Source organism: Microcebus murinus, chromosome 7 (genome assembly GCF_040939455.1).
Source record: "Microcebus murinus isolate Inina chromosome 7, M.murinus_Inina_mat1.0, whole genome shotgun sequence".
Lineage (NCBI taxonomy): Eukaryota > Metazoa > Chordata > Mammalia > Primates > Cheirogaleidae > Microcebus > Microcebus murinus.
In genome coordinates this window covers 21,590,555-21,613,768 of record NC_134110.1, presented here as the reverse complement: position 1 = coordinate 21,613,768, position 23,214 = coordinate 21,590,555, and the positions used below count along the sequence as shown (strand labels likewise).

At 40.0% G+C, this 23,214-nt stretch overlaps 1 protein-coding gene and 2 non-coding genes across 52 annotated transcripts in view; all 3 read right to left on the bottom strand.

The window, feature by feature from the left end:
• LOC105868796 (uncharacterized) overlaps positions 1–23,214 on the bottom strand; it is a 253,234-nt gene that overhangs the window by 129,953 nt on the left and 100,067 nt on the right. For 37 of the 50 annotated variants that reach the window (XM_076004850.1, XM_076004848.1, XM_076004872.1 and 34 more), the window contains one exon: positions 5,991–23,214. This exon is cut by the window's right edge. In XM_076004850.1, coding sequence (XP_075860965.1) covers positions 5,991–6,167 — 177 coding nt within the window. In that variant the 5' untranslated portion in view covers positions 6,168–23,214. Of the gene's footprint in view, positions 1–1,811 lie in introns of all 50 variants that reach the window. The other 13 variants (XM_076004881.1, XM_076004882.1, XM_076004880.1 and 10 more) reach the window with 13 other exon arrangements.
• Positions 6,413–6,479, bottom strand: LOC142872268 (small nucleolar RNA SNORD109A). The gene has a single exon (XR_012920477.1). It is a non-coding gene; the product is annotated as a small nucleolar RNA SNORD109A (small nucleolar RNA).
• On the bottom strand, positions 21,343–21,409 carry LOC142872267 (small nucleolar RNA SNORD109A). The gene has a single exon (XR_012920476.1). It is a non-coding gene; the product is annotated as a small nucleolar RNA SNORD109A (small nucleolar RNA).

Sequence of the window (23,214 nt, the reverse complement as noted above, 5' to 3'; positions counted from 1 at the left end):
AATGCAGAGGAATGAATCAGGATCCCTAGCTCTCACCTCTCACAAAAATCCACTCAAGACGGATAACAGACTTAAACCTAAGGCACTTAAGAATCCTAGAAGAAGATGTTGGGAAAACCCTTTCAGACATTGGCCTAGGCAAAGAATTCTCGAGGAACACCCCCAAAGCAATCACCGCAGCAACAAAAATAAACAAATGGGACCTGATCAAAATAGAAAGCTGCACAGACAAGGAAACTATCACTGGAGCAAATAGACAACCTACAGAATGGGAGAAAATATTTGCTGTCTACAATTCCAGTAAAGGTCTGATAAATCTAGGATCCATCTAGAACGCAAAAGAATTAACAAGAAAAAAAATCAAACAATCCCGTCAAGAAATGGGCAATGGAGATGAACAGAAACTTTTCAAAAGAAGACAGAATAATGGCCTGCAAACATATTTAAAAAAATGCTCCACGCCTCTAATCATTAGAGACATGCAAATCAAAAACACCATGAGATATCACCTAACCACAGGGTGATTGGCCTGTATCAAGAAATCCCAAAACAACAAATGCTGGCGAGGATGTGGAGAGACGGGAACACTCTTACATTGCTGGTGGGACTGAAAATTAGCGCGGCCTTTGTGGAAAGGAATTTGGAGATACCTCAAAGTGGTACAAATGGAAATACCATTCGACCCAGCAGTAGGATTGTTGGGCATCTACCCAAAAGAACATAAGACATTCTATTATAAAGATATCTGCACGCGAGTGTTTGTGGCAGTGCAATGCACTGTTGCAGGGACGTGGAGACAGCCCAAGTGCCTGTCGGTTCATGAGTGGATTATTTAAACTTGGTATATGTTCACAATGGAATATTACTCAATTCTTCTAACGAACGGCAGTGAGCTAGCACCGCTTATATATCCTAGATTAAGCCCATTACCCAATGTGAGGTGACACAAGATCAGAACAATGGGCTCCGCATGCGTTCGCCATCAAATTGCTCCTGACTGATCAACATTATTAAGGTGCTCAAATGGTGGTGGTGGTCGTCAGGGATTCGGGGGTTACGGGGATAGACCCACATCTGAGGGATGTGGTGAGCATTGTGGAGGCAAAGGGCATACCTCTAACCCTTGCTTGGGAGAGGCAAAGATATAAAACCTAACCAAAGAAGAAAAGAAAGAACAAAGAATAAATAAATATTAGAAAATAATAAAAGATTCTGTGTACGTTTTAAGGTTTTAAGGTGTATGTTTTAAGGTAAATATGAATTATGTACATAAACTTTATATAGAGCCAATCCAATTCATCTAAATGGGAAAAATGGTCTTTGTGTTAACGTAGAGTTTTATCGTTATTTGCCGCTCACTTTCTGATCTTCAGTGTGGCGTAATTCCAAAATTATTAAGTATGAAATGTCTCATGTCCTTAAGTACTAAGAGTGACAGTTGATATCTCTGACGTTCCGTTTGGCACTTCTTTTTATTGTGAAGGTACATCCTCATTCTTTCAGTTGCACATTTTGGCTTGTGATTACCTTTCACATTTTTAGAGCAATTTTTTCTGAAAGCATGGATAAGTCAAAAATTCATGTTATTTTTAGGTATGTGTTCTGTTGTGGAACAAATGCAGTGCAGACAGCTTGAAATATCAATGAAATGTTTGGGAAGGATGTGGCCAGTGAACACGCAGTACGTCCATGGTTTAAGAAGTTCCGTTGTGGTCATTTTAGTCTTGAAAATGAGCCACATAAATGACCTGATATCAACATGGATAAGAACAGCTGAAAGCTGTAGCAGAAGTGAATCCATCTCAACCTACCTGTGAATTAGCAGCAAAGTTTGACGTCACTATTCCAACAATATTGGACCATTTGAAACAACTTGGCAAGGCAAAGGAGTTGGATAGGTGGGTTTGCATGAGTTAGAGTATCACAAGAGAAATCATCTCCAAGCTTGCCTCTTTACTGTCACTACAGGAAGGAGAACCATTTCCGCACTCTATTGTTGCCTGTGATGAAAAACGGATTGTTATTGACAATTGCAAGCATTTGGCACAATGGTTGGGTAAAGATGGAGCGCCAAAACACAGTCCCAAATATAATATTCACCCTCCAAAATTAAGAGTTTATATTTGGTGGTCCAGTGCTGGTATTATCTGCTACAACTCCCTGAAACTTGGTCAGTCCAGTGGCTGTCTACTGCAACCAATAGGATGAAATAATGAGCATGCTTGCCATTAAGCTCCAAGAGGGGCCATAGAGACAGGCCATTCCTCGTTTTTTATTATTTGAGGATATTACGGGGGTACAAATGTTTAGGTTATGTGTGTTGCCTTTCATCCCATTCCCCCCGCCCCCCGGTGTGAGAGCTCCAAGCGTGACCATCCCCCAGATGGTGTGCATCACACTCATTACGTATGTATATAAACATTTCCTCCTCCCCTTTCGCACCTGCCCGATGCCCGATAAATATTATTCCTATATGTCCACTTAGGTGTTGATCAGTTAGTGCCAGTTTTCTGGAGAGTATATGTGGTGCTTATTTTTCCATTCTTGGGATACTTCACTGAGTAGGATGGGTTCCAGCTCTATCTAGGAGAACACAGGAGGTGCTACATCGCCATTATTTCTTATGGTTGAATAGTACTCCATCGTGTACATGTGCCACGTTTTGTTAATCCACTCGTGTGTTGATGGGCACTTGCGTTGTGCCCTCGTCTTTGCAGCTGTGAGTTGGGCTGCTACGGACGTTCGAGTGCAGATGTCTTTTTTATGGAGTGTCTTTTGTTCTTTTGGGAGGATGCTTGGGGATGGGATTGCTGCATTGAATGGTAGATCTACCTGTATCGCTTTGCGGTATCTCCATATTGGCTTCTACAGAGGTTGCACTAGTTGCACAAGACAACCCTCGACCACATGTTGCACAAACAGTACTGTTCAAACTATAGCAGCTGGACTTGGAAACTCTCTGTCATCCACCGTATTCACCAGACCTTGCAACAACTGACTACCACTTCTTCCTGGCGTTGGAACACTTCTTGCAAGGAAAAGTATTGATTTCCCAACAAGCTGTGGAAGACTGCTTTTGCAATTTAATCACCACTCGCTCTCCAGGCTTCTTCGCTGCTGGCATAAACAAGCTAGTGTTAAAGGAGAAAACTCTGTCTACAGTTTAGGTGCATACTTAGATTAATGGGACTGCTTCTTGTTTTAGATATAAAACATTACACTTTTGATTCAAAATCTGATGATAGTGAAGACATAGTGACAACTCATTTTTACCTACTGGATTTTTACAAATTTCTCATTTTGCCAATTTAAAATCATTAATAAAAACATTGAAAGTTAAAAAAATCCCAAATATCATTATTTTAGTGCTCTTTCTATTTACATATCTAGGAGGCGTAAGTATCTTTACCCCATCGTTCTAATACAGTAGTGAAATGATGGTAACCTGAAGATTTGGGTGTTGATTTGACTACGCCTCATTAAAGAAAAATTCATGGACCTAAGTTGCCAGCATTAGCCATTCTAGAAATGATTTCTACAGAAACAGAAGCATGAGTGCATAACGACTAATATATAATGATTATAAATATATGATATCTTGCCATGGCAAAGAAGTTAACACCATTATTCTGAAAACAATAAATGGCTAAAGAAAATGTGGTATCCTTCACATCCACTGAGGGCATCGGTACATATACAGTTTTAGACATGGAGACCTTAAGACCTATAAAACCTCAGGAGATTGCAAATATATAAAACTATCACAATGTCATATGTCAAACCACTATCTCCTCATGAAAAATGAGCCTGGTATGATAGATAGATCATAGATGTAAAGACAGATGAATTGATGGATCCTTGGGTTAGCATGGAAAATTTAATTTCTGTAATAGGGTAAATGATTAAATACATCACTTGTAGAAAGCAGAGAAGAAATGTCAAATATACCTCTGTCTTAAGTAATTTTCTACTCTTCTAATGTGTTCCACTTCTCTACAAAGAACTGATAACACTTGGTACCAACTTAAGCCTGGAAGTTTTCTGTATATTAAGCAAAAGAAGAGAAAATTCAGAAATCAGTATTAAGAGCTAAAACACATTCTGGTTTTAGTGTGTCAGGGTCTCAAAAGGTAAAATATATTTGGATTTACTAGTTGTATGCTATGTAACCTCCAAGGAAATCCTTAAGCAAGCAGTCCATTGTTCTGAATTTTGGCTTTATACCCCATCTAACTTCATCGATGTTACCTCAAATTTTTCTACTGTGCAATGCTTGTGGGCCTCTATTCTCTTAAGATCTATGAGCAACATCTTTGTGTGTGGTGTGAAAATAATCGCAATAAATGTTAATGACTATATTTGCTTTTATGTTCCGTTATATAGCACATGGAACGGGAAGGCATTAGGGCAGCACGGCATTAATTCCCTCTCTGCAAAAGAAGAGATATGTCACTTTCAGTGATCTTGCCAAAAAGTATAAAGAATTAATCCAGTGCCAGACTACATGACCACGTGGGGACAAGTATGAAACATTTAAGGCATGGAGTTGTTTAGCTTGTTTTCATAACAGAAAAAAAAGTGAAGAATTTAAGCATATGAATAAAAATATGTAAATGTGTTCAAAAATATATCGGTAACTTCTCCATGATATGATATGCTAAAATGTCTGCATTAAGGAGAGAATACACTTGACGTATTATGAGGGCATCGATTGTTAAACACCAAGTAATACACAACCTACTTGGCAATATTCTTAAGAAGTATAGTAACTAATATTTGGACTAGTTCAATGGGACATATTAAACTTTCTATTGAAGTGTAATATACACATAGAAAAGTACACAGACTAAAATTGTATCACTCAATTAATTTGCATGATCCCCATATAGCAAGTAACCACACACAGACCAATATGGAAATGTTACATGCATTCAAGAAATTACCCAAAACCATACCAGCAACAATTCAAGAAACTATCCAGAAACAGCTAGATTCTATCTCACATATTTTACGTGCTTTCAAAACCATCATGCAGAGAGATGTGGAAACAACCCAAGTGCCCATCAACACATGTGTGGATTATTAAATGTGGCATATGTATACCATGTAATACTGCTCAACTACAAAACAATGGTGAATTCGCACCTTTTATATTATCCAGGATAGAGATTGAGCCCATCCCTGGAAGTGAAGTATCACAAGGATGGAAAAACAGGCAACACCTATACTCACCATCAAATTACTAGTAACTGACCAACGCTAAGAGGTCCACCTGGTAGTAATACTCATTGGGTGATGATCGGGGACATTAAGGGGTAAACCCACAACTAATGGAAGCAGAACACACTGCATGGGGGAGGGGTACACTTGTAGCCTTGGCTTGGGAGAGGCAAACGCATTACATGTGACCAAAATGTTTGTACCCCCATAATATCTTTAATAAATAAAAAAAAATCATGCAAGAAAATAACTACATGAAACAAAATTTAAAAAGATTGCTACTACATTTTAAAACAGAATTTCATATACGATTTCCCATGTAGCACAAATGAGAAGAAAACTTACACAAGTCAAGGCTCAACTATTAAATTAGAAGCAGAACTATACCACTGTATGACCACGAAGACCTTATGAACCATGAGTCTCAATTCTAAACCCCACAAATAAAGCAGCTGAAGAAAATCTGATAATATTTTATCATGATTTGCTTTCACTATAATAACTTTTTGAGCCAAGACCGATTGCCAAAAATTCTCTTAAACTCGACTTTTTTCCATAAAAGCAGAAAAGAGTTAAAAGAAAAAATAGATATGATAAGATTCAATCGTGTAGGTAATTTGGAGGTAGGTAATTTGGGTCTCAATGAGAAAAAGACATATCATGAAAATATTATCAAATAAACCCCTGAAAATATGAACTCGGAGACTTAAGGACCTGGCAAAGAGCACGTAACAAAATGAACTTCAAGAGTTACTAGTTTAGCTACTCACCCCATTCTCCAAAGAGGAGGACCCCATTCCAGCCTTTCTAACTCGCCAAAACATGACAGGAAAAAAAGAAGAAGAAGAAGAAAAGAAAAGAAAAACAGACAAAATCTTAGAAAACACTGAACAGTAAAAATAACAAAGTGCTAGAGTTTCTGTTTTAATGACAGGTTCTATTGTCATTATTTAATACAGGCATAGTGTTCCCTCAGTATTGGTGTTAACACACCGATGAGATTTTCAGTACACATGACAGTTGCTTGGCCTTTCCTAATGCAATCTTTTAAATTTCCTCATGTCAAGGAAATATGTCACGAACAAAGAGAAAAAACACACATGCTCCCAGTGGTATTATGCTGTCACTGAGAAGCTACCAAATAAGCCAGGCACGGAGAGTCTCACTTGTCTTACTAGAGGGCCACTCGTCTGGAACTCAGATTGACATCTGCAATGTGTCGTTCACCGTCCTCAGATAATTTTGCTCATCATCGATCCAGACAATAACCCTTCCAACAAATTAAGTATTTTCCACAGCCAGGCTTATTGTGTGCAGGCTAATCTAATGCATTACCAAGGAAGACAAGTAAATGTACCGTAGATGTTTGGTTTCGTATCTGCATGATGGAAGTCTCATATACACAGATAGCATCAAGAAAATGACCCTGGATTGTTCTAATAAAATTAGATAAAAATCTGCTGGAATAATTTAAATGAACTTTTAAATCAACTGAAACTTTAAGGAATAAGTGATGTAGTGAAGTAATATATGATATGATTACAATACAAATATGAATCCAAACATCTATGTTCTGAATGTGCCAGAAAAAGATAAAAAAATCAATATTTAGGACACTTAAATTTTACGACAAGATTATCTTCTCTTAATAGAAAATGGCGAAAGGAGAAATAGGTACGCGACTCACAAAATTACGTGGGTTACTTCAAACAGAGATTTAAACAAAGGGAAGAAACAAGAAAGAAGATTGCTTGAACAGGGTCAAAACGTCCATGGGGAAATATATCTCCTGTAAAAAATAGTCTCTTTAAGCCACTGAAGTAATGAACACGTAGACCTTGACATTCTGACTTCACCAGCCACAGATTCACAAAAGAATTTGAAAAGTACCAAAGTGGTTGCTCACCTCTCTTCCCTGAAGTACAACACCTTGTTCTCATTTTGAACCTGTAACAAGGCATCAGATAAATTATAAATGAGGTCATCAACGCGCCAAATTAATTAGAAGTAAAGTGCAACATTGCTTTCTTTATAAGTATGTATCATTCAGACATGCCAGCATCGTAGTCCCCGTGATAAACGTCACAGTTGATCATTTGTCACCTTTGTCATTTCATTTATTCTCTTGTTTCCTCCCTGAATTCCTTACCCTGCAATTTCCTCTCTAGCAAGCTATCCAAGTAAGTGGCACAGCAGTTACTTCTTCAATGCAGAACTCTAAATTTGTATTCAACCAAAAAGATTTTATGAATGTACTCTGTGGTCTGAAAACGGAAGGTGCATGATAGTGGCATTGTGATATCATTGAGGAAGACATACTTTGGACCAGTTCCCAAATGGTCTTCTTAAATTTGTCTTCTTCTGATGGAATAGATGGCCACTCAGCTGCACCTCAACATCCTCTGGTACTTGTGCTTATCCTTGATCCAGACAAGTCCACTTCCTCAAACCACACTACTGCACCTAAGACTTTATCACCTGCATTCAGCCTATAGCAGACACAGCACAGGTGGTCATTTGACTTGACCCTAGTGAAGCTGGCTATAATGGCAACTCCACAATCTTCCCAGGACCGTTCTGTCTGGAGCAATACTTGAAGTGATACTGCAGTGGTACAGTTGTCAATGATGATATATTACTCAGTGTGATGGAAACAAAAATCAGGAGTTAACTGTGAACTTGGATTGTATCCTTTAAAAGACTATGAAAGTACGTCAGGATGTATCTGACATAAACATACAAAGTGAAATTTTTTTCCCATCCGATTGGTTTATAGTCCCTATCCAAAGCAAATATATAAGTTCATATTAGACTCATAGGATCATTACCTCACATGATTCGTTTTTATCTGGCTGGGAGTAATCTTATTTCTATATAGTCCACATCCATGATAGCCAATTGTGCTTCAAGAATCCTTGCCTTCATTAGCATACAAATGCACCAAGATATCTGAGTATTTTCTTATTCAGTCTTCATTATTGTTGCACAAAATACATTTCTCCTCAGAAGCTGTGTAAAGTCTCCCAGTGAAAGAATGCTTGTGTTATTTTTCTGATTTGGCTGACTTTTCAACATCTTCTTACTTTGGTTCAATCCACTATCATTGGCAACAGTAAGAAATATTAACAGCCAGTGATTGAAACTAAGAAATAGACAGACTGGGAAAAATGGTGGGGAAGGGGTGACCTCCTGGCCCTCTGCTCTTAGAGTGGGAAGTGAAGAAAGCAGACAACCACACGGGAGTGAACTGCCCTTCCACAGGGTCAGCTTCGCAAGTCTGCAGGGAATCACCGGGAAACGGGAAAAATATTGGCGGTGAAGAAAGAGGTGCATCGGATAATCTTCTGCAAACCCGGGGAGTCGGAAATCTACATTAGCGAGGGAGCACGTCCACTGTGGGGATTGGCTGGCTGGCCAGCTAGCTGAGGCATTGGTTCTGCCTTGTCCAGGGAGATGCTGCCCCCTCACCAAACTCCACAGCCACACAGGCAGGGAAGTGCCTGAAGTTGGTGGGAAGGTGTATCCTGACGAGCTGTGTGGAGTGGAGATTGGAGCAGGGAACACTTGGAACTCTCCTGAGTGCTCTACCAATTCAATTTCAGGTACTGGAGGGTCCAAACCCCGTGGAGGATTCCCTATACCTGAGGATCAAATATGGAGTCTGCCATCTCACCTCAGAATGCTCCAGGACCAGGTCTGGGACGAGGGGGGGGGCGATGTTTGTCCTAAAGGAGGCTCTGCCCTTGGATATTGATGAGGTTTTCGCTGGTGAAGGTTAGCTAGAGAGTGCAGATCTCTGCACCTAAACCATTGCGCCTCTGTTAGTTGGCGAAGTAGTGGGCTCAGTGGCGGTTTGGAGACAGCCCACCAAACCCAGCCAGGTTTTGGCCCTGCAGGCACCTTCCACGCTGGTGCTGGGAGAGTGGGCCACCGCCACTCTGTAGCTAAGCGATGCTATGCAGGGTTGCTCTGGAAGCACTCTCAGACCTCCTCCACACTCCAGACTGGTGAATGGGTCTGGCTTCTGGAAGTGGGAAATAAGGAGAGAAACCTGTCTGTTCCTCCTACCCCACCCCAGGCCTTCCCATTCCTGCAGCTTGCATTGGACTCTGAGTTTCAAGGGGAGGAAAGGCGAGAGTGGTGGTTTTAGCGGCTATGTTGCCAGATTGCACTTGGTTGTTTCCCCACAGCACACAGCTGCCGATGCTCTGTGCATAGACAGCAGAACCCGTCTTCGCAAGGCAGAGTTGTGGAGGAAGCTGCTTTCCAGATGTGACATGGGCAGACATTCCCACCCATATCATCCTGTGCCTTGGTCCCAAATTCTTAGCTCTGAAGGGTCTGACTCCACCCCCGGTGTGAGGGGAGAAAGAGACTGTTCCACCCAAAACAGGTGTCACAAGACTGTCACCTCCGCTTCATTTCACCTCCTTGCTGGCAACTGAAAGGCCGTTCTAGCAGCTTATCAGGACAGCCCATCAAGCTGAGACCCATCTTTACCTCTTCACTGTGGCCTGATAGCTGGTGCCTCCAGCCAAAGGGGAAGCCCCATTCCCGGGAATTGTGGAGGGAGTGGGAATCTGCTGTCTGGGCTAAGATCTGCCGGGGCTGAAGAAGACCCTTGGCGGTGTGGGGTTTTGTGCAGAAGGGACTGACGTCACCAAGGCAGGGGCTGAGTGGCGTGGCAGGTCTGTTTCTGGTCTGGGACCCTCAGTGGTCTCGGGCAGGGCTTCTCCATCTTCCCAGAGATTTAGGCCACATGCCAACTTGATAATCCCCGTCCTTGGAGAGGTAGGGGAATGAGAGTATTCACGTCTTGGTCAGGTAGCTCTAAGAAGTGCCTTTGCCTTTTCCTCAGGCCGGTGGGTTATCTTCCCCTATGACAGGGCAGACTCTGCCCTTGGGGGAGTGGGGAAAAAGAGAAAAGATGTTTCCCAGTCCGGGACTTGCGGCATTGCCTCATCCATTGCCTCCCCTGCCAGCCCACCAAATCAGACTCAGCCCTTCAAGGTCAGGAGAAAGGAGAAAAGTCACTTTCCCTGTATGACTAGCTTGAATATGTGGGTGATTGGAATTAAGAAAAAGAGGGCAGAGTCATGTCTACATACAGCTGGCTCCTTTTGAACATCTGATGAGTTTGAAACACAAGGGCTTACCTTTGGCACCAAGACTGCTGCCAACGTACAGGCCTGTGGTTCAGGAAGGAAAATCTTGACCATCTTCTTTAGCATTTGCAGCAATTGACTCCCCCCAGCAGATGCTCCTGCAAAAGTGTGACGAAAGATCTCTGAATGACATATCAACAGCTCCCCCGTAGATACACATCCAGCAACCTCTGAAGTATCTCTCTTAGGCTCACTGATACCTGATGCTCCTCTCAGCCCTCCTAAAGTGCGAACAGGACTCTAGGAACCCTTGGGAGTGGCAGGACATCTCCTAAAGACTGGGATACCTGTACATCCTATTAGGAAGCTTAGAGCGCCATACGGAGGACTTGGAATACCTTGATAATTGACTCCTTCTCGCAAACCACAGGTAACACAAGAAAGAGTGAACTCAGAGCCTAGCATAGTGCCTCCCACTTCAACTCTGTGGTTGATAGCAGACTCGCTCTCACAAGAGTGAGCTAACCCCTTTGTGTCTAAGCAAGGGGCCCAAACACACTAAGCGCTTTAGACAGAAAGTGAAGACCTTAGGTCAGAGATAACTGAATAGGCTCGAACTCCTCTAAGATGACACAGGACCAGAGCACATATCCACAGCTCTGCCAGGGATCATTCCTTTGACATCACAGAATTTAGTTCCTAATCTAGTCCCAGCACCTCCGGTCCTCTAAAAAGCACCCAGATGAGAAAGGACCAGCAAAAGATCACAAGAAACATGAAGGATCAGAGAGAAAATCACCTCTGAAAGAAAACACTCGATCTCCATCAACTGACACCAACGTACATGATGTGATGAAAGGGTTGGAGGAAGAATTCCAAATACAGTTTGTAGGAAAACTCAACGTAATTGAAGAGAAAATAGAACCCCCCAACATAGAGAAACCACAAGAACAATTCAGGAAATGAATTAAAAGTTCTCCAACGAAATTGAAATAATGCAGAAAACACAATCAGAAATCCTGGCAATGGACGAAACATTCAAGGAACTCCAGAATACAGTGGAAAGCCTGAAGAACAGGATGGATCATGCAGCGGAAAGACTCTCAGAGCTGGAAGATTATGCCGATGCACTGTACAAATCAGAGGGAGAAAGGGAACACAGAAACAGAAGATGGGACCAGCGCTTACAAGAAGTGTGGGATTATGTAAAAAGCCGCATCTCAGATTGGTCAGGATTCCGGAAGGGGAAGAGGAATATTCACTAGGGCTGGAAACCTTATTTCACGGAATACTGGAGGAAAATATGCCAGGCCTGGCCAGAAATCTTGATATTCAAATACAAGAAGCACGCAGAACTCCTGGGAGACTCAACGTGAAAAGGCAATCACCTCGTCACGTGGTCATTAGGCTGACCACAGTAAACGTGAAAGAAGCAATCCTCCATGCAGCAAGAGGAAAACAACAAGTAATTGATAAAGGAAAGCCTATCAGACTAACAGCAGACTTCTCATCTGAAACCTTACATGCAAGGACGGATTGGGTGCCTATCCTTAATCTTCTAAAACAGAATAAAGCCCAACTTAAACTCTTTATCCAGCAAAATTAAGTTTCATCTATGAGGGAGAAATACAGACCTTCTTAGACAAGCAATCACTGAAGGAATTTGCAAAGACCAGACCAGCCCTACAGGAGGTTCTCAGACTTGCCGCATACCCCGAACTGGGCAATCGACACTCCTCAAAGTAAAATCTTCAAAGACGTAAAGGCTAGAACTTGAACCGCACGATGGCTCAAGGAGTAAGACAAAGCGACAAGACTTCACCCAACAATATGAATGGAAATCTTCCTCCAATTTTAATCCTGTCAATAAAAGTAAATGGCTTCAACTGTCCTCCGAAGAGGCATAAACTGCCAGAATGAATAAAAGTCCACAAGCCTAGTATCTGCGGTCTACAGGAAACACATCTAACCCACAAAGATGCCTTCTGGCCGAAGGTCAAGGGATGGAAAACTATCCTCCAGGCAAACGGAAGTCAAAAGAAAGCAGGGGTAGCTATACTATTTGCGGATAACATAAGCTTTAAAACAGCAAGAGTAAAAAAGGATAAAGACGGCCACTTTATAATGCGAAAGGGAAGATCCAACAAGAAGACTTAACCATCCTTAATTTTTGTGCACCCAATGCAGGAGCACCCAATTACACAAAACAAGCCTTGTCTGATCTAAATAGCATGTTTATAAATACTGCCCTATTAGCAGGGGACTTCAACGCTCCACTGAATGAACTGGATAGGTCCTCCAAACAGAAAATAAGCAAAGAAACAGTGGGCTTAAACAGAGCTCTTGAACAAAACGTTCTGACAGATCTCTGCAGAACATTCCACCCAAATAACGTTGAGTTTACATTCTTTTCAGCAGCCCAAGTTCCTTTTCCAAAATTGATCACATACGAGGCCACAGATCAGACCTCAAAAAATTCAAGAAAATAGAAATTATACCATGTGTCTTCTCTGACCATAGTGGTATAAAATTAGAGTTCAATTGCTATAGAAACACTCGACGCTTCACAAAGTCTTGGAAACTAAGCAATCTGTTATTGAAGAATTATTATTCCAAGGAGGAAATTCACGTGCAAATCAGAGTTTCTCCAAACAAAATGACGACAGAGACACATGTTGCCAAAACCTGTGGGATACAGCAAAAGCATCTCTGAGTGGAACACTAATGGCAATAAATGCTCACATAAAAAAAAAAAAGCCTATGTACTGAGAACCAAATTAATAGGCTCGAGGAATGGGAAAACAGAAGAGCAAACCTAGTCCAATCCTAGTAGAAGAAAAGAAATAACTAAGGTCAAAGCAGAACTAAATGAAATTGAGAACAAGAGAATTATACGTAAGATCAACAAAACCAGAAGCTGGCTTTTTTAAAAGATAGACAAAACTGATAGCCCTCCTGCTAGATTGACAAGAACTCAATGAGCAGGGACTCTGGTAAACTCAATAAGAAATGAAAAAGGAGCAGGCACAACAGATACCACAGAAATACAAAACATTACGTTTGACTACTATGAAATCTTATATGCCCCAAAACTACATAATGAGGAGGAGGAAATGGACAAATTCCTGCATTCTTACAACTTTCCTAAGTTCACCCAGGAGGTAACAGAATTTCAGAAGAGACCGATGTCAAGCTCACAAATTGGAGCAGTAATTAGTAACCTCCCCAAACAGACAAGGCCCGGACTAGATCGCTACACATCAGAGTTTTACCAAACATACGAAGGTGAACTCATAACTATACTACAGAAATTATTTCACAACATTGGGAATGATGGTATCCTTCCTAACTCATTCTACAAATCCTATATCTCCTTGATACCAAAACTAGGAGAGGACGCAATAAAAAGAGAATATTACAGAGCAATATCCCTCATGAATATAGATGCAAAATTCCTGAACAAAATTTTAGCAAACACAAGTCGCCAGCACATCAAAAAAATAATTTACCATGACCAGGTGGGCTTTATTCCAGGGAGGCAATGCTGGTTCAAGATATGTAAGTCTATAAATGCAATTCACCTCATAGATAAAAACAAGAACGACGACCGTATGATTCCCTCAATAGATGCAGAAAATGTATTTGAGAAAGCCCAACACACCTTTACGATAAAGACTCTTAACAAAATAGGTGTAGGTGGCTCACACCTTAAAATTATCAAATGCGTTTATGACAAACCCACGGCCAATATCATTCTGAGTGGGGAAAAAAATGAAACCATTCCCACTTCGAACTGGAACTAGACAAGGATGCCCACTATCGCCTCTTCTATTCAACATAATGCTTGAAGTCCTCGCTATAGCAATCAGGCAAGACAGGGATATTAAGGGCATCCAAGTGGGGGCAGATGAGATCAAACTCTCGCTCTTTGCCGATGATACGATATTATACCCAGAACACCCCATGGATTCGTCCAAGAGACTCCTAGGTTTGACAAATGAATTTGGTAAAGTCTCAGGTTACAAAATCTATATACAGAAATTAGAGGCATTCATATATGCCAGGAACTGTCAAGTTGAAACTCAAATCAAAAATGCAATACCTTTTACTATAGCCTCAAAGAAAATTAAATATCTAGGAATATGTTTGATGAAAGACTTATACAAGGAGGACTATGAAACGCTAAGAAAAGAATTTGTAGAAGATGTAAACAAGTGGAAAAATCTACCTTGTTCATGGATCGGTAGAACCAATATTGTTAAAAGGTCAATATTACCTAAAGAGATCTACAGAATAAATGCAATCCCCATCAAAGTACCACCATCATTAGTTACAGATCCAGGAAAAAGAATTCTTCACTTTGTATGGAACCAGAAAAAACCTCGTATAGCCAAAGCAATCTTAAGTACAAAGAACAAACTGGGAGGCATCAGAATTCCTGACTTCGAGCTGTACTATAAAGCAATAATACTGAAAGCATCCTGGCACTGGCACAAGAACAGAAGCATCGATATTCGGAATAGGACTGAGATTCTAGAGATGAAACCATCTGCATATGGTAACCTAATCTTTGCTAGAGCAGAAAACATTATACATTGGGGAAAATGCAGAGGAATGAATCAGGATCCCTAGCTCTCACCTCTCACAAAAATCCACTCAAGACGGATAACAGACTTAAACCTAAGGCACTTAAGAATCCTAGAAGAAGATGTTGGGAAAACCCTTTCAGACATTGGCCTAGGCAAAGAATTCTCGAGGAACACCCCCAAAGCAATCACCGCAGCAACAAAAATAAACAAATGGGACCTGATCAAAATAGAAAGCTGCACAGACAAGGAAACTATCACTGGAGCAAATAGACAACCTACAGAATGGGAGAAAATATTTGCTGTCTACAATTCCAGTAAAGGTCTGATAAATCTAGGATCCATCTAGAACGCAAAAGAATTAACAAGAAAAAAAATCAAACAATCCCGTCAAGAAATGGGCAATGGAGATGAACAGAAACTTTTCAAAAGAAGACAGAATAATGGCCTGCAAACATATTTAAAAAAATGCTCCACGCCTCTAATCATTAGAGACATGCAAATCAAAAACACCATGAGATATCACCTAACCACAGGGTGATTGGCCTGTATCAAGAAATCCCAAAACAACAAATGCTGGCGAGGATGTGGAGAGACGGGAACACTCTTACATTGCTGGTGGGACTGAAAATTAGCGCGGCCTTTGTGGAAAGGAATTTGGAGATACCTCAAAGTGGTACAAATGGAAATACCATTCGACCCAGCAGTAGGATTGTTGGGCATCTACCCAAAAGAACATAAGACATTCTATTATAAAGATATCTGCACGCGAGTGTTTGTGGCAGTGCAATGCACTGTTGCAGGGACGTGGAGACAGCCCAAGTGCCTGTCGGTTCATGAGTGGATTATTTAAACTTGGTATATGTTCACAATGGAATATTACTCAATTCTTCTAACGAACGGCAGTGAGCTAGCACCGCTTATATATCCTAGATTAAGCCCATTACCCAATGTGAGGTGACACAAGATCAGAACAATGGGCTCCGCATGCGTTCGCCATCAAATTGCTCCTGACTGATCAACATTATTAAGGTGCTCAAATGGTGGTGGTGGTCGTCAGGGATTCGGGGGTTACGGGGATAGACCCACATCTGAGGGATGTGGTGAGCATTGTGGAGGCAAAGGGCATACCTCTAACCCTTGCTTGGGAGAGGCAAAGATATAAAACCTAACCAAAGAAGAAAAGAAAGAACAAAGAATAAATAAATATTAGAAAATAATAAAAGATTCTGTGTACGTTTTAAGGTTTTAAGGTGTATGTTTTAAGGTAAATATGAATTATGTACATAAACTTTATATAGAGCCAATCCAATTCATCTAAATGGGAAAAATGGTCTTTGTGTTAACGTAGAGTTTTATCGTTATTTGCCGCTCACTTTCTGATCTTCAGTGTGGCGTAATTCCAAAATTATTAAGTATGAAATGTCTCATGTCCTTAAGTACTAAGAGTGACAGTTGATATCTCTGACGTTCCGTTTGGCACTTCTTTTTATTGTGAAGGTACATCCTCATTCTTTCAGTTGCACATTTTGGCTTGTGATTACCTTTCACATTTTTAGAGCAATTTTTTCTGAAAGCATGGATAAGTCAAAAATTCATGTTATTTTTAGGTATGTGTTCTGTTGTGGAACAAATGCAGTGCAGACAGCTTGAAATATCAATGAAATGTTTGGGAAGGATGTGGCCAGTGAACACGCAGTACGTCCATGGTTTAAGAAGTTCCGTTGTGGTCATTTTAGTCTTGAAAATGAGCCACATAAATGACCTGATATCAACATGGATAAGAACAGCTGAAAGCTGTAGCAGAAGTGAATCCATCTCAACCTACCTGTGAATTAGCAGCAAAGTTTGACGTCACTATTCCAACAATATTGGACCATTTGAAACAACTTGGCAAGGCAAAGGAGTTGGATAGGTGGGTTTGCATGAGTTAGAGTATCACAAGAGAAATCATCTCCAAGCTTGCCTCTTTACTGTCACTACAGGAAGGCGAACCATTTCCGCACTCTATTGTTGCCTGTGATGAAAAACGGATTGTTATTGACAATTGCAAGCATTTGGCACAATGGTTGGGTAAAGATGGAGCGCCAAAACACAGTCCCAAATATAATATTCACCCTCCAAAATTAAGAGTTTATATTTGGTGGTCCAGTGCTGGTATTATCTGCTACAACTCCCTGAAACTTGGTCAGTCCAGTGGCTGTCTACTGCAACCAATAGGATGAAATAATGAGCATGCTTGCCATTAAGCTCCAAGAGGGGCCATAGAGACAGGCCATTCCTCGTTTTTTATTATTTGAGGATATTACGGGGGTACAAATGTTTAGGTTATGTGTGTTGCCTTTCATCCCATTCCCCCCGCCCCCCGGTGTGAGAGCTCCAAGCGTGACCATCCCCCAGATGGTGTGCATCACACTCATTACGTATGTATATAAACATTTCCTCCTCCCCTTTCGCACCTGCCCGGTGCCCGATAAATATTATTCCTATATGTCCACTTAGGTGTTGATCAGTTAGTGCCAGTTTTCTGGAGAGTATATGTGGTGCTTATTTTTCCATTCTTGGGATACTTCACTGAGTAGGATGGGTTCCAGCTCTATCTAGGAGAACACAGGAGGTGCTACATCGCCATTATTTCTTATGGTTGAATAGTACTCCATCGTGTACATGTGCCACGTTTTGTTAATCCACTCGTGTGTTGATGGGCACTTGCGTTGTGCCCTCGTCTTTGCAGCTGTGAGTTGGGCTGCTACGGACGTTCGAGTGCAGATGTCTTTTTTATGGAGTGTCTTTTGTTCTTTTGGGAGGATGCTTGGGGATGGGATTGCTGCATTGAATGGTAGATCTACCTGTATCGCTTTGCGGTATCTCCATATTGGCTTCTACAGAGGTTGCACTAGTTGCACAAGACAACCCTCGACCACATGTTGCTCAAACAATACTGTTCAAACTATAGCAGCTGGACTTGGAAACTCTCTGTCATCCACCGTATTCACCAGACCTTGCAACAACTGACTACCACTTCTTCCTGGCGTTGGAACACTTCTTGCAAGGAAAAGTATTGATTTCCCAACAAGCTGTGGAAGACTGCTTTTGCAATTTAATCACCACTCGCTCTCCAGGCTTCTTCGCTGCTGGCATAAACAAGCTAGTGTTAAAGGAGAAAACTCTGTCTACAGTTTAGGTGCATACTTAGATTAATGGGACTGCTTCTTGTTTTAGATATAAAACATTACACTTTTGATTCAAAATCTGATGATAGTGAAGACATAGTGACAACTCATTTTTACCTACTGGATTTTTACAAATTTCTCATTTTGCCAATTTAAAATCATTAATAAAAACATTGAAAGTTAAAAAAAATCCCAAATATCATTATTTTAGTGCTCTTTCTATTTACATATCTAGGAGGCGTAAGTATCTTTACCCCATCGTTCTAATACAGTAGTGAAATGATGGTAACCTGAAGATTTGGGTGTTGATTTGACTACGCCTCATTAAAGAAAAATTCATGGACCTAAGTTGCCAGCATTAGCCATTCTAGAAATGATTTCTACAGAAACAGAAGCATGAGTGCATAACGACTAATATATAATGATTATAAATATATGATATCTTGCCATGGCAAAGAAGTTAACACCATTATTCTGAAAACAATAAATGGCTAAAGAAAATGTGGTATCCTTCACATCCACTGAGGGCATCGGTACATATACAGTTTTAGACATGGAGACCTTAAGACCTATAAAACCTCAGGAGATTGCAAATATATAAAACTATCACAATGTCATATGTCAAACCACTATCTCCTCATGAAAAATGAGCCTGGTATGATAGATAGATCATAGATGTAAAGACAGATGAATTGATGGATCCTTGGGTTAGCATGGAAAATTTAATTTCTGTAATAGGGTAAATGATTAAATACATCACTTGTAGAAAGCAGAGAAGAAATGTCAAATATACCTCTGTCTTAAGTAATTTTCTACTCTTCTAATGTGTTCCACTTCTCTACAAAGAACTGATAACACTTGGTACCAACTTAAGCCTGGAAGTTTTCTGTATATTAAGCAAAAGAAGAGAAAATTCAGAAATCAGTATTAAGAGCTAAAACACATTCTGGTTTTAGTGTGTCAGGGTCTCAAAAGGTAAAATATATTTGGATTTACTAGTTGTATGCTATGTAACCTCCAAGGAAATCCTTAAGCAAGCAGTCCATTGTTCTGAATTTTGGCTTTATACCCCATCTAACTTCATCGATGTTACCTCAAATTTTTCTACTGTGCAATGCTTGTGGGCCTCTATTCTCTTAAGATCTATGAGCAACATCTTTGTGTGTGGTGTGAAAATAATCGCAATAAATGTTAATGACTATATTTGCTTTTATGTTCCGTTATATAGCACATGGAACGGGAAGGCATTAGGGCAGCACGGCATTAATTCCCTCTCTGCAAAAGAAGAGATATGTCACTTTCAGTGATCTTGCCAAAAAGTATAAAGAATTAATCCAGTGCCAGACTACATGACCACGTGGGGACAAGTATGAAACATTTAAGGCATGGAGTTGTTTAGCTTGTTTTCATAACAGAAAAAAAAGTGAAGAATTTAAGCATATGAATAAAAATATGTAAATGTGTTCAAAAATATATCGGTAACTTCTCCATGATATGATATGCTAAAATGTCTGCATTAAGGAGAGAATACACTTGACGTATTATGAGGGCATCGATTGTTAAACACCAAGTAATACACAACCTACTTGGCAATATTCTTAAGAAGTATAGTAACTAATATTTGGACTAGTTCAATGGGACATATTAAACTTTCTATTGAAGTGTAATATACACATAGAAAAGTACACAGACTAAAATTGTATCACTCAATTAATTTGCATGATCCCCATATAGCAAGTAACCACACACAGACCAATATGGAAATGTTACATGCATTCAAGAAATTACCCAAAACCATACCAGCAACAATTCCAGAAACCATCCAGAAACAGCTAGATTCTATCTGACATATTTTACGTGCTTTCAAAACCATCATGCAGAGAGATGTGGAAACAACCCAAGTGCCCATCAACACATGTGTGGATTATTAAATGTGGCATATGTATACCATGTAATACTGCTCAACTACAAAACAATGGTGAATTCGCACCTTTTATATTATCCAGGATAGAGATTGAGCCCATCCCTGGAAGTGAAGTATCACAAGGATGGAAAAACAGGCAACACCTATACTCACCATCAAATTACTAGTAACTGACCAACGCTAAGAGGTCCACCTGGTAGTAATACTCATTGGGTGATGATCGGGGACATTAAGGGGTAAACCCACAACTAATGGAAGCAGAACACACTGCATGGGGGAGGGGTACACTTGTAGCCTTGGCTTGGGAGAGGCAAACGCATTACATGTGACCAAAATGTTTGTACCCCCATAATATCTTTAATAAATAAAAAAAAAATCATGCAAGAAAATAACTACATGAAACAAAATTTAAAAAGATTGCTACTACATTTTAAAACAGAATTTCATATACGATTTCCCATGTAGCACAAATGAGAAGAAAACTTACACAAGTCAAGGCTCAACTATTAAATTAGAAGCAGAACTATACCACTGTATGACCACGAAGACCTTATGAACCATGAGTCTCAATTCTAAACCCCACAAATAAAGCAGCTGAAGAAAATCTGATAATATTTTATCATGATTTGCTTTCACTATAATAACTTTTTGAGCCAAGACCGATTGCCAAAAATTCTCTTAAACTCGACTTTTTTCCATAAAAGCAGAAAAGAGTTAAAAGAAAAAATAGATATGATAAGATTCAATCGTGTAGGTAATTTGGAGGTAGGTAATTTGGGTCTCAATGAGAAAAAGACATATCATGAAAATATTATCAAATAAACCCCTGAAAATATGAACTCGGAGACTTAAGGACCTGGCAAAGAGCACGTAACAAAATGAACTTCAAGAGTTACTAGTTTAGCTACTCACCCCATTCTCCAAAGAGGAGGACCCCATTCCAGCCTTTCTAACTCGCCAAAACATGACAGGAAAAAAAGAAGAAGAAGAAGAAAAGAAAAGAAAAACAGACAAAATCTTAGAAAACACTGAACAGTAAAAATAACAAAGTGCTAGAGTTTCTGTTTTAATGACAGGTTCTATTGTCATTATTTAATACAGGCATAGTGTTCCCTCAGTATTGGTGTTAACACACCGATGAGATTTTCAGTACACATGACAGTTGCTTGGCCTTTCCTAATGCAATCTTTTAAATTTCCTCATGTCAAGGAAATATGTCACGAACAAAGAGAAAAAACACACATGCTCCCAGTGGTATTATGCTGTCACTGAGAAGCTACCAAATAAGCCAGGCACGGAGAGTCTCACTTGTCTTACTAGAGGGCCACTCGTCTGGAACTCAGATTGACATCTGCAATGTGTCGTTCACCGTCCTCAGATAATTTTGCTCATCATCGATCCAGACAATAACCCTTCCAACAAATTAAGTATTTTCCACAGCCAGGCTTATTGTGTGCAGGCTAATCTAATGCATTACCAAGGAAGACAAGTAAATGTACCGTAGATGTTTGGTTTCGTATCTGCATAATGGAAGTCTCATATACACAGATAGCATCAAGAAAATGACCCTGGATTGTTCTAATAAAATTAGATAAAAATCTGCTGGAATAATTTAAATGAACTTTTAAATCAACTGAAACTTTAAGGAATAAGTGATGTAGTGAAGTAATATATGATATGATTACAATACAAATATGAATCCAAACATCTATGTTCTGAATGTGCCAGAAAAAGATAAAAAAATCAATATTTAGGACACTTAAATTTTACGACAAGATTATCTTCTCTTAATAGAAAATGGCGAAAGGAGAAATAGGTACGCGACTCACAAAATTACGTGGGTTACTTCAAACAGAGATTTAAACAAAGGGAAGAAACAAGAAAGAAGATTGCTTGAACAGGGTCAAAACGTCCATGGGGAAATATATCTCCTGTAAAAAATAGTCTCTTTAAGCCACTGAAGTAATGAACACGTAGACCTTGACATTCTGACTTCACCAGCCACAGATTCACAAAAGAATTTGAAAAGTACCAAAGTGGTTGCTCACCTCTCTTCCCTGAAGTACAACACCTTGTTCTCATTTTGAACCTGTAACAAGGCATCAGATAAATTATAAATGAGGTCATCAACGCGCCAAATTAATTAGAAGTAAAGTGCAACATTGCTTTCTTTATAAGTATGTATCATTCAGACATGCCAGCATCGTAGTCCCCGTGATAAACGTCACAGTTGATCATTTGTCACCTTTGTCATTTCATTTATTCTCTTGTTTCCTCCCTGAATTCCTTACCCTGCAATTTCCTCTCTAGCAAGCTATCCAAGTAAGTGGCACAGCAGTTACTTCTTCAATGCAGAACTCTAAATTTGTATTCAACCAAAAAGATTTTATGAATGTACTCTGTGGTCTGAAAACGGAAGATGCATGATAGTGGCATTGTGATATCATTGAGGAAGACATACTTTGGACCAGTTCCCAAATGGTCTTCTTAAATTTGTCTTCTTCTGATGGAATAGATGGCCACTCAGCTGCACCTCAACATCCTCTGGTACTTGTGCTTATCCTTGATCCAGACAAGTCCACTTCCTCAAACCACACTACTGCACCTAAGACTTTATCACCTGCATTCAGCCTATAGCAGACACAGCACAGGTGGTCATTTGACTTGACCCTAGTGAAGCTGGCTATAATGGCAACTCCACAATCTTCCCAGGACCGTTCTGTCTGGAGCAATACTTGAAGTGATACTGCAGTGGTACAGTTGTCAATGATGATATATTACTCAGTGTGATGGAAACAAAAATCAGGAGTTAACTGTGAACTTGGATTGTATCCTTTAAAAGACTATGAAAGTACGTCAGGATGTATCTGACATAAACATACAAAGTGAAATTTTTTTCCCATCCGATTGGTTTATAGTCCCTATCCAAAGCAAATATATAAGTTCATATTAGACTCATAGGATCATTACCTCACATGATTCGTTTTTATCTGGCTGGGAGTAATCTTATTTCTATATAGTCCACATCCATGATAGCCAATTGTGCTTCAAGAATCCTTGCCTTCATTAGCATACAAATGCACCAAGATATCTGAGTATTTTCTTATTCAGTCTTCATTATTGTTGCACAAAATACATTTCTCCTCAGAAGCTGTGTAAAGTCTCCCAGTGAAAGAATGCTTGTGTTATTTTTCTGATTTGGCTGA